Genomic DNA, 12,625 nt, shown 5'->3' on the forward strand with positions numbered 1-12,625 from the left:
GACTGTCCCATGGAGCTGGAAAATACCAGTTTTTTGGAAATACTGCTCAAGACCCAAGGGGGATATATGGCGCACTCCATGGCACAAGCTCACATGCCGCGTGACCATGCTCAATTTGCAACCGTGAGAAAGACTGGGAAGTATGTTAGCAATCTGGGACCCCCAAAGTCAGTTCCAATAGAATGTGTCACATATCTGACAATCGGGGGAGACACCAAACACAGGCCCAATTGTTGGCTCTTTCTTCTGCCACAGAACTTGGTTTCTTCTACAGTAGCACGAAAGGTTGTTTTGCAATAAAAATATTAAGAAAAGTAAACTTGAAAATATAAAAAGGTCCCGGATCAGTATTTTTAATCACGCAGTATGGGACATAAAATTACATTACACCGCGGCCTGATTTATCAACGAGAAGTCTATGTTACACTGAAGCTTCCTTGTCCTGCACCTTCCACCCTGCGTCATTATTTCATGTTTCCAATTAATTCCAGTGAAGAATAGGTCAGGGTGTATTCTGTTCCTGAGACAGGAAATACCTTTCCATCCTGCTTTCTGTCACCAGTGTCTCAGAGATTCTGTGTGCGAGTGTGTTCCGGACAGAGCGTAAACGCTCCAGTTTTCTAGTACTCAAAATAGCCACCAATACTTCATTAAGTTTCTCACTGGAAACATCTCGGCAATAAAACTAAAATGCATGCCAGCCGTCCGAGGTCAATGGCTTGCTAATTCATAACTTTCAGCCGTTACATAAAAAAAAAGCTTATTTATGGACCTGGATTCCACACGTTGAAGTTAGCGAATGTGATGTTCTCATCTGGGCTTCGAACATCTGGCCAAGTTGTTGAGTCACTCGGCCACAGTATAATGAATAGGAGAGAATCTGGGCTGGAGGCTGCGTTCCGCCAGGCACTGCCCTAGTGATGACTGACAACTCTGCCATCATATATTTTATTAATGAAATCAACATTCCAGTCTAGACTAGCAACGAGGATATTCCTGGGAATTCGTCCTCGGCTCAGACTCTTCATCATTCCTAAAAAACGAATATTGCCAGGCTGTGACATGAAAGGCCATAGAGTCGTCAGTGCCTGCAGCATGTTGCGAGCGGAAGGATTTTGACAAGTCAGATTAGAGGCCTATGCCCCTCTGCCTAAGGAGCTGTACAGATCCAGAACATCTCAACACATACAGACTTACAAGCTGTGAAATCAGGTTCTGCGGACCGTGAACACTCCCTGCAGGCTATTCGTACCAGCAAATGATTCATTTTACCCAGAATTTTGATGAAATACCTGTTTGTAAGCCACCCATCATCCACGGTCTCTTTTTTTTTTGGAGCACATTGTCAGATTGCGGTAATAGGTTTTCTAACTGATCAGAGGTTCTTTAAAAAGATATCTATATCATGATGTCACTTAAACAACTTTTTGCACATGCGGTGGAATCTGGCAAACACAGTGCATCTGCCAGTATGGTCAAGGGAAGATGCATGAATTTTCCTTTTTAATTTATCTTGATGGCAACTGTTGGGAGGAGAACGTATCACAATAGTGTATAAAAGTCTTTCGTTTTTGTCCTAGTCACGCACAAATAAATGTTGAGATATTCCAGACACCCCATACCATTCCTTACAGATCTCTATTACCTAAATTCCAAGTACTGTTGACAAAAGATTTTGAAATGGCCGATTTCATAGTATACCACCGGCTGAGGTCTCAGCCTCTTCAACCCGGGAGCCAGTTTGTAAAAGCACAGGAGTGACCAACATAATCTTAAAGCACCTCATGAACCTAGTGGGGAGGCGTCAGTCCTTCATACAATATGCATTTTAGAATACAAATAAGGATTTATCTTAAATGCTTTTTATGTACTTAATAGTAAATCACAGTAGACTTGTAACAATGTAGACATTAACATTGGCCTCCGTGCTAGTGCTGGACATGACTGTACTCTAAGCTATTGTACAATACAGAACACTGCAACCAATCTTACCAGCTGTAACGTGTGTGTGTCATCGGCAGCTAAATAAGAGAAGAACATATTAGAAGCCAGATGAATAAGCCTACCAACAACCTTGTTTCATAGGTGTCTCAGGGAGGGCGGAAACTTACAGTATTGCGACTATTGGCACACTAGCACTGCAGTCCTGCATGCGCAGATCACTAAACTTCGGAGATGTGCACCAACCATCGGGTTGGCATGCATCTCTGAATCAGGCCCTGCGTCAGTTTACGGAGCCGGCTGATGCTGTGGGGGAGAGATTGGGCTGATCCCTCTCCTGCAAGTCAGGTCTCCATAGGCTTAAAGCGGTTTACACCATCTGAAGAGTTTGGTACATATGGGTCAGATCGTAGGCCCCAATGTAGTGCTGATTAGCATTCTGCAGGGGATTTGTGTGAAAACCTTAAAGCTGCACTTTCTACATAATTCTTTAAAATAAAGAAAGCTTGATAAATAGGCACCTATTCAGTATTACTGGCGTCGTTGTCCCAAATATTAATTGGGCTATATAGTCACGATTTTTTTTTGCAATCATCAATTTTTCAGCATTATGGTATGCAAGGACAGCAGTTGCGTTATCATGCTGTCCCTGCAAAGTTACAGACGACATTGTTTTCGGACTTCCAAAAATAAAAACCCACCTACCTCGTCAGTCATGCACAGTGTGATGGGATATAAATTTAGAGATAAAAAAAATATATATATTCCATATTTACATATCGCATATTGATAAATGCAGAATGAGTAATATAAAACCCTTGTAGACATTTGTCTTAGAACACTGCAGACACTGTTTGCGGCTTAAACATGGACTTACTTCCCGCGGAGCACAAAGGAAGTAAGGCGGCCAGTGGGGCGGAGCTACACGATCCTGCAGGGACTGATAGGAACGTTTCCATCAGTCCATGCAGTTCTCGTGAAAGAAAAGGATTTTCTTCATACAACGGCATTCTCAGATGGCGTTATAGAAAGTGAACATTCATGAAGGAGTTTAACACTTTAATGTTATTTTGCTATTCAGCAAACCAAAAAGCACTGGTGAAAGCAATGACTTGCTCTCTACAGAGCAATACTCTGTGATGGGTATTAACGGAGAAGGTAATAGCATTATTTTTTTTTCCATTAACAGATTGCTGAACAGTGAAAATGCGTGAAAAAAAAAAATTAAGTAAATAATTAATTGCTGAACAGAGCCCTAAGTGATTTAATTCACTAGGAGATAAACAACTTGCACCTTTGCTGTATGCCTCAAGGGGCGCATCCACTAGCAGACTGTGAAACGACTGCACGATTACGACATTGTAATCGTGCAGTCGTTTCACAGCCTGTGCTGTGCGATCGGTCGTTCAGTGTAGGCACCCTCCCTCATCCCCAAACATGGCCAATCTGTCGTTATCAGCAGATTGACCAGTATGTTCGGGCGATGATAGAGGTCAAAAAACGACCAGCGGGAGGGCGCATCGCTGGTCGTTTTTGACATTTGCATGCCCGATTTATGCCAGATTAACGAGCGTTTGAACGATAACGATGTCGATATCGTTCATTCGCTCTGTTTAATCGGGTAGTGGATGTGCGCCTTCAGAAACGTAACTAGTTCCCCAGTGAGCGACTAAGAACGTCCCTACAAATTGCTGGTCATTAGCATCGTCAAACTGGAAAAGAAAGACATTTTTATAGAACTGCATCTTAAACTTTATTATGAATAATATTTACATCCTTATCTAGAACAGGTTTGTATAGCTTTTTAACTTCTTTAAAAAAAAAAAAAAAACATTTGAGGAACTTCAATAAATCTCTTAATGTGCCACGGGTACAGCATATACAGAATTCCATTTACATTCAGAGGCAATCCATGTTACGATTTCTTCTACAGCAGTCTTAGATGTACATTGTCTGGGATTACACAAATATGCAGGAATGTCATTGTTTAAAAGTCACTGAATGGCGTAAGCACCAAAAGTTTAGTCACAAAGGCGTAATATATAAAAATAACGACCCAAGCTCATCATGACCTGAATGTGAGTGTTCTCTCTCTGCGGAATTACCGTCGCTTTTTACCGTGTACTGCCCAATGTGCGCTGTAAAATAGTACGCCAGTATTCCACTACTGGGGTACAATCAACATACGGCATTTGTCTATTAATTGAGCAGGTAGATACATTTTCCAGGCAATGGATCGTGGAGAACCTCAGACACTGAACGCTTATTACAAAACGGTAGTAGTGATGCTTGATAGTAACCTGTGGACTCTGTATGGACCATCCGCTTGCAACAGAGCGTAGAACAGACCAGTGTTCGTTTAATGTGAGTTTCATGGTACTGAATAGTCACACAGAAGTATTTTTAAATAATCCATCAGTCTTCCACCCTCCATTTAAAAATTTATTTTTACAGTTTAAAAAAACAAAACATTTTGTATAAATGAGAATATCCCAGAAAAGGTTATTCCACAGCTCTGGCAGAACATGAGACATAACAGAGTGATGAGCACAGTATGAAACGCGTCGTGCACACTCTCTGCTGACACAAACTTTGTTTGATCTTTGCCCAAAATTCCCATTCAAGGCTTTAGAAAGCTTGGCGTGTCTGCAAAATACATCTCTAAATACAGTATGCATGTGTGAGGGACTCTTTCTTACACACGTATGACACATCACAGGCTGTATAGCCAGCTATACAGTCAGTCTTCAGTAAAGATACATCCCCAATGAACAACATTCCTGTCAGATTCCCCTATACAACTGCTAAACCCTTTTACTTCTTTGGTAAGAAACAAGTAAGTTCCAGGAAAATACGTTTAAAAGTCCAACTATTGCCTACAGTAGGGGGGCATTCATTTTGTACAACGAAACAGTATGGGTGATAATTCAGCCTATTACCTCACAAGGACCTAGTGACAATCCAAGAGGTACTTTCTGAAGCACTTCTAAATGGATAGGCAGTTTTTTTTCAGGAAAATTGGTTGAGCCCACAAAAATGGCTGCCGCTACCCTGACGTACTCCACCGTTATGTTTTATGTTCCTGCTTATGTGAGAATGACGAAGATTAACCTACAAGACGTTGTGACTCAAATCGGATCCCAGCTCATATAACCTCCGGGATGCAATGGAGAACCACTAAAAAAAGACACATCATTTATATATATAACAAATACAAGTACCATATAATATAAAAGTAACTCGCAAAATTTGCTACCAGATCGCTGAATATCGCAGAATTAACTCTTTAGGCGCTAACACGAGGCACTGAAAAGAATGGACGCCCCGCCAGCTTTACCACTTCATAGGCTAAAACAAGAATTGCAGTTTTTGCTTCCCAGCAGGAATAGATCAGTTACACCACCAAAAAAACAAAACAAAAAAATGTATCAATAAATAGGTATAAAAGTTTTGTATAAAGAAAAAAGTCGTCTTTACATTGCATAGGTAGTATCTAAAAAAATATTTTCTCTGCGAGCGCAACCCCTGAAGTGCCAGAGGAGAGGTTCCTGCCAAAAGGAAGCTGAGGAAAGGATCGTCCATGGCCACAGAATTGGGGGACCATAACTTGAAAGCTGGAGCAACTAACAACAGACCTTGCAAACAAGCTCACGTTTGGCTCTTAAAAGAGAACTCCCAAGATTCTCGTACGATAGGATTCTCTGGGTGTGTTCAAAGATGGCTCCTCTGGAATGTCAGCAATAAGCTGTCCATCATTGTCAATGGATCCATGAAATCATGCGTCCTTGTCCCATCCAAGCGTTACTTGATATAAAAGACCTATGTGCAGCTTTATTGTTCTTTTGCCTATAGTGGTCTGCAATACACCCCAGCAGATGACCAGGCTGATTTGTTTATACAGGCTTGAACAATTTTGCAAATGACTCAGCAGAAGGCACAAGGTATATAATACAGAGGAATTGTATTCTACTGCTACTGTATAACACAACAGCAGGGTATACCGGTCACCGAGCAGTAAAGAGATCCCTCCCACTGCTCATCTCGGAAACATGGTCCTCTGTCCACACGAGGATGGAACCAAGAGAGGCTGCAAAGACAAGAGCTCAACGGATACTCAAGAATCAGCTCTCAAGCGGCGTTTCTGCCAGTGGAATGAATGTCCGATCATTACGTCCTCTGGGCTGCTTGCCCTAAACGTCCACACGGTACGAGTATGCCGAAGTCGTACTCCCGGTGTTGCTGCGGGAGAGTTTGGGGCTTTGGTTGTTACAATTCTCACCTCTCTTCTTATCTTGTTCTCTCCAGGTTTCCAGCATTTGTAATTTCCCCTGCTCCTCTTTCAAAAACACCTCAACCATTAAGACCTTCTCCCGGTGAATCTGCTCGCTGATGTCTTTGGGAATGTCTGGGATGATCCAGTCAACAAAATCGCTCATGAACATGACCAAGTTCTGCAACAGAAACACAGATAGAAACACAATGAGACTGGGGAGTACGGAGCCCACATTGTTGAAATGAAACTTAATTTCCAAGTACGGGTCCCCTCTGTAGCATTTCCAACCCTAATAGGACTATAATGGCTGCTGCCAGAACAATGGCTTCTGATGGCCCCAGCTTCCCTAAGGCATTAATGGACTCTGATGACATCGCGTTTCCAAATACAAACTGCACCGAAGAATATGCCATAAAACTGTGCAATGCTATTAGTTATATTGTACGTCTAAAGGCCACAAAAACATGTTGGAGCAGCTTTATTTTAATACAGTAATCTAGAGTTGAGCTAGAAAACTTTTTGATACGTTCACACATTTTAAATCTGCCCCCAACCCCCCCTACCCGTAGCACAAGCTTTTCACAGGTGGAAAATCACTTCCAAAAATGAGGCCCAAGGTGATTACGATGCAAGATATTTCGACAGACCTTTTATAGTTTTGCTATAACAGGTTTATCAATCATTTCTACGGGAATAGCTAAATCTATGAGCGGAGGATACCTGAAAAACGATGACAAATGCCAGTCTTGCAGCCAGAACGGCCCAGAATTCCTTTGTGATATCGTATTTATTGTCGGACCCCGGTGGCTCCCTGTAATCTTTGTATCTGAATATAAACAAAAAAAAAAAAGTTTTTTCAATGAATAGGTCACTCTTGTGATCACGGAGCCAGCGGACGAGGCGAGAAGGCGCAGTCTTATACACACAGCCCTCCATGTCTACCTGCATATCTCCACCGGGTATCCTGGGTCCTGCTCAATGTTGGGCCCGGTGCCAGGTACAAAGTCACTGACATTAAAGTAGGCGAGCGTGTTGTTCAGAAAGCCATGCATGGTGCCATCAGGACTGTACATGTACAGGTAGACCAGGCGTGGAATGAAGTCAGAGGTGAATGATATCACAAAGGCCTGAGCGGTGACAACAAATTACATCTGTTAATCAACTTGCGACGGCTTCTTACCGTAAAGATCTTTCGCCAACTTTTTTTTTTTAAAAACACCCTAAAAATGACAGTAGTACCCTCCAACATGCCCTGATTCACTGTGGGCCCGATTCACTATGGATCGCAATTCTGCTTATACGCACACACCGCAGTTGCTAATATCAGTGGCGCTATTTATATGTTTGCATTCACATTACGATCGCAAGCAGACATAAGGACGCCCACTTCCCCTTACATCCGTATACTAGGGCAACAGTGAAACAGTCGGTAACATCGGACCCATTTGCACAAGCCCTGACCTTACTCAGGGATTGATAACAGCCACGTCCGCTATCGGTGCTTAGGCAGCTTATGGCAAGGGTCTTCAACCCGTGGCCCGCCGATGGTTACTGTAGTGCAGAGCGCAGTAAGTGCAGTCTGCACTACACACAGAAACAAACACACCGGCGCCGGCATCAGCGTGTTTGTTTTGACAGCCAGCCAATGAGAGTCAGACAGACTCTCATTGGCTGCTGCGCCCACTGCAGGAGCCGGGGCTAAAGCTCACTCATGAGCTCCATCTTCCGGCTCCCGCAATGGGTGATGGGAGAGACGTCCCATAACTCAGAGCAGGCTGGCGGAGCGGACGGTGGCGGGAGCAGGAGCGGGGATTCAGGTAAGTGTTTTTGGTTTTTTTTGTACATGTGTGTCTTTGTCTGCACTGCTGGGGGGTGGTGGGGGGTGGGACACCACTACTGGGGGCACTGCATCGGGGGTGAGGGGTGGTGACTACTACTACTTGGGGCACTGCATCGGGTGGAGGGGGGCTACTACTACTTGGACCACTACTGGGGCACTACTAGGGGCTTGCATAAGGGGGAACACTACTGGGGGCGCTGCATAGGGGGACTACTACTGGGGGTACAGCAGGGGGTGATTACTACTGGGGGCACTGCATAATGGGAACCACTACTGTGGCCACTGCATAGGGGGAACCACTACTGGGGGCACTGTATAAGGGGCACTACTGAGGGCACTGCAGAGTGGGGCACTTATGGGACATAATTAAAATTGAGGAGGGGCAGTTATGGGTCATAATTGTGTGAGGAGGGGGCAGAGTTTAAATACCGCAGTATAGCTTAGTGGCCTTGGCTTCGTTGAATTTTTTAATGTGGCCCACACTGCCTTAAAGGTTGAAGACCCCTGGCTTATGGCCTCGCATTGGATAATTTATGCAAGCCCCTGCAACGGCATTGCAATGCACTAGCACGCCTGCGTTTGCCCGATCACACCCCGTCAATACCCATAAATGGCACTTCCGGTCAATCACTCTGCCATTGGTCTGCTTACCCTCTGCAATCGCAGTTCCAAGCAAAGTGGCTAGTTTGCACATGCGCACTGTGATGCAGGCGCAGTACGTAACAATCGGCCAATTGCGTGCGTATAAGCAACTGTGTTCCTTGCTGAATCAGGCCCTTGGTACCAAGTGACCGGCTGCAGATTTTCACTTTTTTTTTTTTTTTATCGCAGGAAACTTGGCCGAATTAAGTTTTTTTGTTTGTTTGTTTTAATTATAATCCGCATAAAAAAATTTTTTTAAAAGGAAAAATCAAGAGCAAATGTGTCCTACAATGTTGCAGATATTGCACCTACGCTATGACATGTTATAGGGCGACCAATAACCAGCTTTTATAGATTTGCTAGGAACCAGCGATGTCACGGAGGTACAAGGCCCAAAGTCAGAAAACCCCAGTGAAGGGGATAGGTGGCAAAATCAGTTTAGCCCACAAAATCGTCCTCAGGGCCACTTCCTTGGGTACAGCCGAGACGGCGTAAAGGAGATCAGAAGCCGTATATCAGTAGAAAGCATGTAACAGCACAGGTGGTGTCCTTTCTATGAAAGCCTATCTCTTATACGGGAACACATGATATTGGGATATTTACAGTATGCAAGTCTAGAGAAAGAGGAGACCGTTCATGTAGATATCTGCCGTCTCCCATTTCTGATTTGAGACGCCACCGAGTGTCCCAATACAGAGCGACTTCAATCATGGTTCCTGTAATCCTTATTTTTTATTTTAACCAATGATTATGTTTTATTAAGATGACCATTTAACGCTCACCAGCATTGCTCGGTAACTATGGGAAAGGCTGATTGACAATATTAAGTGAAGAAATATGGAGCAATCACTTAAACCAGGACCATCAGCGAACAATCTCTTTACTATCTGTACTTTGCAACAAGCTAAGATCCAGGCTCCATGGCATTCTGCTGCAGACAGCCGTGTAACATAAACTAATGAGATAATCACAATGATGACCGTTCCCTGACAAAGTGAAATGACTCACATTTATTATCACTGCAAGCTTGCCAACACCTCGCAGGATGTTATACCAAATACCTGCAAAAGAAACAGTACAGGACAATTAACATCACTAGCCCTAATAGAATGTTTTCCACTGGATTCAGATTTACCATTGCTCCCCTCCAATACACACGTTTTACTGCTCTGTGGAAACATACATCCAATATACATAGCAGAGCTAATCTACGTCACATCCAAGGCCAATGCAAATAAACAGCCCTGGATGATATACAAGGCCTTGTTGGAAACAAGGAAAAGGTAAGCAATTATGATGTTTAATTTCACAATGTGGAGTGGACAAAAGTGATTGGACACCCCTTCGCAAGCTAAATACATACCATTGCACACGAGTTCCAAATGGCCACTAATGTGGCGGTTTCAACAAGATCACTGGACTGGTATACAGTGAATTTGGTACCCTGGATAGACTGGCCAGTTCAGAGTCCAAATGATTACCCCATTGAGAACCGCTGGGACAAATTGGAGCAACGGGTGCGTTCTAGGCCGACTCTATCTTCTTCAATGTCACAGTTGGTCACTGTATATAAGGCGTGATGCCAAAACACACCGCCTGCTATTGTCCAGGAACTTGTGGACAGTTTGCCAAGAAGGAGTCTGCAGTAATCACTGCACGTGGTGGACCTACAAAGTACTGACATCAATAAAATGCTGTAAGTGTCCAATTACTTTTGTCTACAGAGTTTAACACATCTCACTAATTACACCAGTGACCATTCATCACAGACACTTCCCTGAGAACCCCAGCTATAGCTCCGATATCTCTGCTTATGATGCAGTGACTGACTTATTCCGCAGTTACTAATTTGGGCGATTACAGGTACCCATTTTTCTCTCATCCCTTATTTAATCTAAAATCACTTAGGCCCGGATCTGAGCCACATGTAGTCGTCTTCGGTATCCGGTTTGATTAATGGGTATTTTATTCTCAGTTTCTTTGATACAGGTGACAGAATAAGGGGAGGAGTATTCCTCAGAAGACGCACGTTTGTCTCATCAGGACTAGGGGGTGTCTGCACAAATGTTTAACTTGCAGAACGAGATCTTCCCGATAGTGTTACAACTTATTAATAGCAGAGGGCGCAAGTTATGTAAAGTGTCTCATACAGTTTACTCCATGTCAGAGGCACAGCCAAGCCATCCTGTGACCGAGAACATTCTCCCGCAATCCTCACTTTACAATCTCCAGCTGGAGGCTTCTCTACACACTGCACATACCTCTCAGCCAGCGTCACTCCTTAAATGCCATCAAAGCAACACATTGGGTGCAGCGTTATATAGAGCTTCTCAGTGTAATGCATTCTACAGGTTAATTAACCCTCTCAGCGCTGGGGAGACCTTACAAATCCTTAAACTTTACATTAATCTTTATGGATATTAATCCCTGCATAGAATTCAGAAACATCCCATGTTGAGCTTTTATTTTAATTTTTGTAGGTTTGGATTTCTGAAGTCATGCACAGGAGTATCGGATGGAAAAGACAGGGGGGCAGATGTATGAAGCTCTGGGAAGTGATAAAGTGCAGAGTGATAAACGACCAGCCACTCAGCTCCTAACCGTCATGTTACAGGCTGTGTTTGAAAAAATGACAGTTGGGAGCTGATTGGTTGGTCGATTATCACTCTCCACTTTGTCACTTCCCAGAGCTTCATACATCTGCCCCAGAGTCATTTAATTGCCAAATCATTTTCACAGGTGGATCAAAGTAAAGAGTCCTATAAACATATAGAATGTTTGCAGCATGCAAAGAAAAAAAAAAAACTTCAACAAGTTTAATCTTGTTCCATATATTGTAAATGTCAAATATGGAGTGTAAGACTGTTTTATGGCACTTTAACAGACCATGATTAATCAAGGTAAATGGCTAAATGACTGTCTGCACTTCCCACTATCCCAGGGCTGGTTCCAGGGTTCTGAGCATCTTGTGCCAGCTCTTGAGAGCGCGCCCTAACCTCGCGTGACCAAATTTGGGGGCGCGACCTAATTACCATAGGCAATGTCCCATGTGACATTATTTGGAGGCGTGCCCGCAGGGCACACCTCCAAATAACGTCAGGCTGGAGGTAAAGCCCAGCACTCCATCACTGGCTGGGCTTCCCCCAGCCCTCTTCAGTCAGTGAATGGTTTCCGCGCGCATGCGTGCGGCATCCATTCACTCTCTGGGGGTCCGGCACCGCCGCACAGCTGGGGGTCCCCAGCCTCCCGATTTGACCACCCGCGGGCCAGTACTGTCCCGGTGAAATCGGGATGCTGGGGAGGGATGCCACCCTCTACGGGTGGCGCCCCTGTGCGACCGCACTGGTCGAACACCCCTAGAGCCGGCCCTGCACTATCCTGTCTGTCTCACCCTCCTTTAACATTGTAGCCTCATTCTTTAAATCTGGAAATAGATTAGATAGGCCCAGAGCATCACACTGCCTCCGCCGGCTTGCCTTCTTCCCATAGTGCACCCTGGTGCCAAGTCTTCTCGATGTAAATGACGCACATGCAACCGGCCGTCCATATGATATACAAATCCTATAAGAGAAGTCTAAATCCACCCACTTCTCATCACAGGTGTCATTCATTACAGCATTGCTGTTTCCCGCCACGCTATGCTGTTTAGTTAGTCATTTTTTTTTAGGCCTAGACTGGCATTAATAGACCCCTAGAAACCCTACATTAGAGCCCCATCTCTGCCTTGTGGCCAATCACTTACCAATGTCTTTCCCTCTGACCGCTACAGGCCTTCTGAGTTCCGTGATAAATTTCTTGGCATCCAGACGAATTTCGATGATGTTGTTCAGTAAAGCAAAGAGCGGAGCCAGAGGAAAGGAGGCAACAAACAGAGTGACAAATCCAAACTGAATAACTACAAAAGAGGGACAAAAATACAAATTTAGATA

The 12,625-nt window shown here is 44.0% G+C and overlaps 1 protein-coding gene across 4 annotated transcripts in view; it reads right to left on the reverse strand.

The window, feature by feature from the left end:
- Window positions 1-3,685: 3,685 nt before the first annotated feature.
- Window positions 3,686-12,625, reverse strand: part of ANO1 (anoctamin 1) — a 194,258-nt gene continuing 185,318 nt past the window's right edge. For all 4 annotated transcript variants that reach the window (XM_088461501.1, XM_088461500.1, XM_088461502.1 and 1 more), the window contains 5 exons: window positions 12,439-12,591; window positions 9,705-9,757; window positions 7,157-7,341; window positions 6,935-7,040; window positions 3,686-6,392 (listed from right to left, as the gene is read on the reverse strand). In XM_088461501.1, coding sequence (XP_088317627.1) covers window positions 6,132-6,392; window positions 6,935-7,040; window positions 7,157-7,341; window positions 9,705-9,757; window positions 12,439-12,591 — 758 coding nt within the window. In that variant the 3' untranslated portion in view covers window positions 3,686-6,131. The remainder of the gene's footprint in view (window positions 6,393-6,934; window positions 7,041-7,156; window positions 7,342-9,704; window positions 9,758-12,438; window positions 12,592-12,625) is intronic.

Source organism: Taudactylus pleione, unplaced genomic scaffold (assembly GCF_031769625.1).
Source record: "Taudactylus pleione unplaced genomic scaffold, aTauple2 ptg001060l, whole genome shotgun sequence".
Lineage (NCBI taxonomy): Eukaryota > Metazoa > Chordata > Amphibia > Anura > Myobatrachidae > Taudactylus > Taudactylus pleione.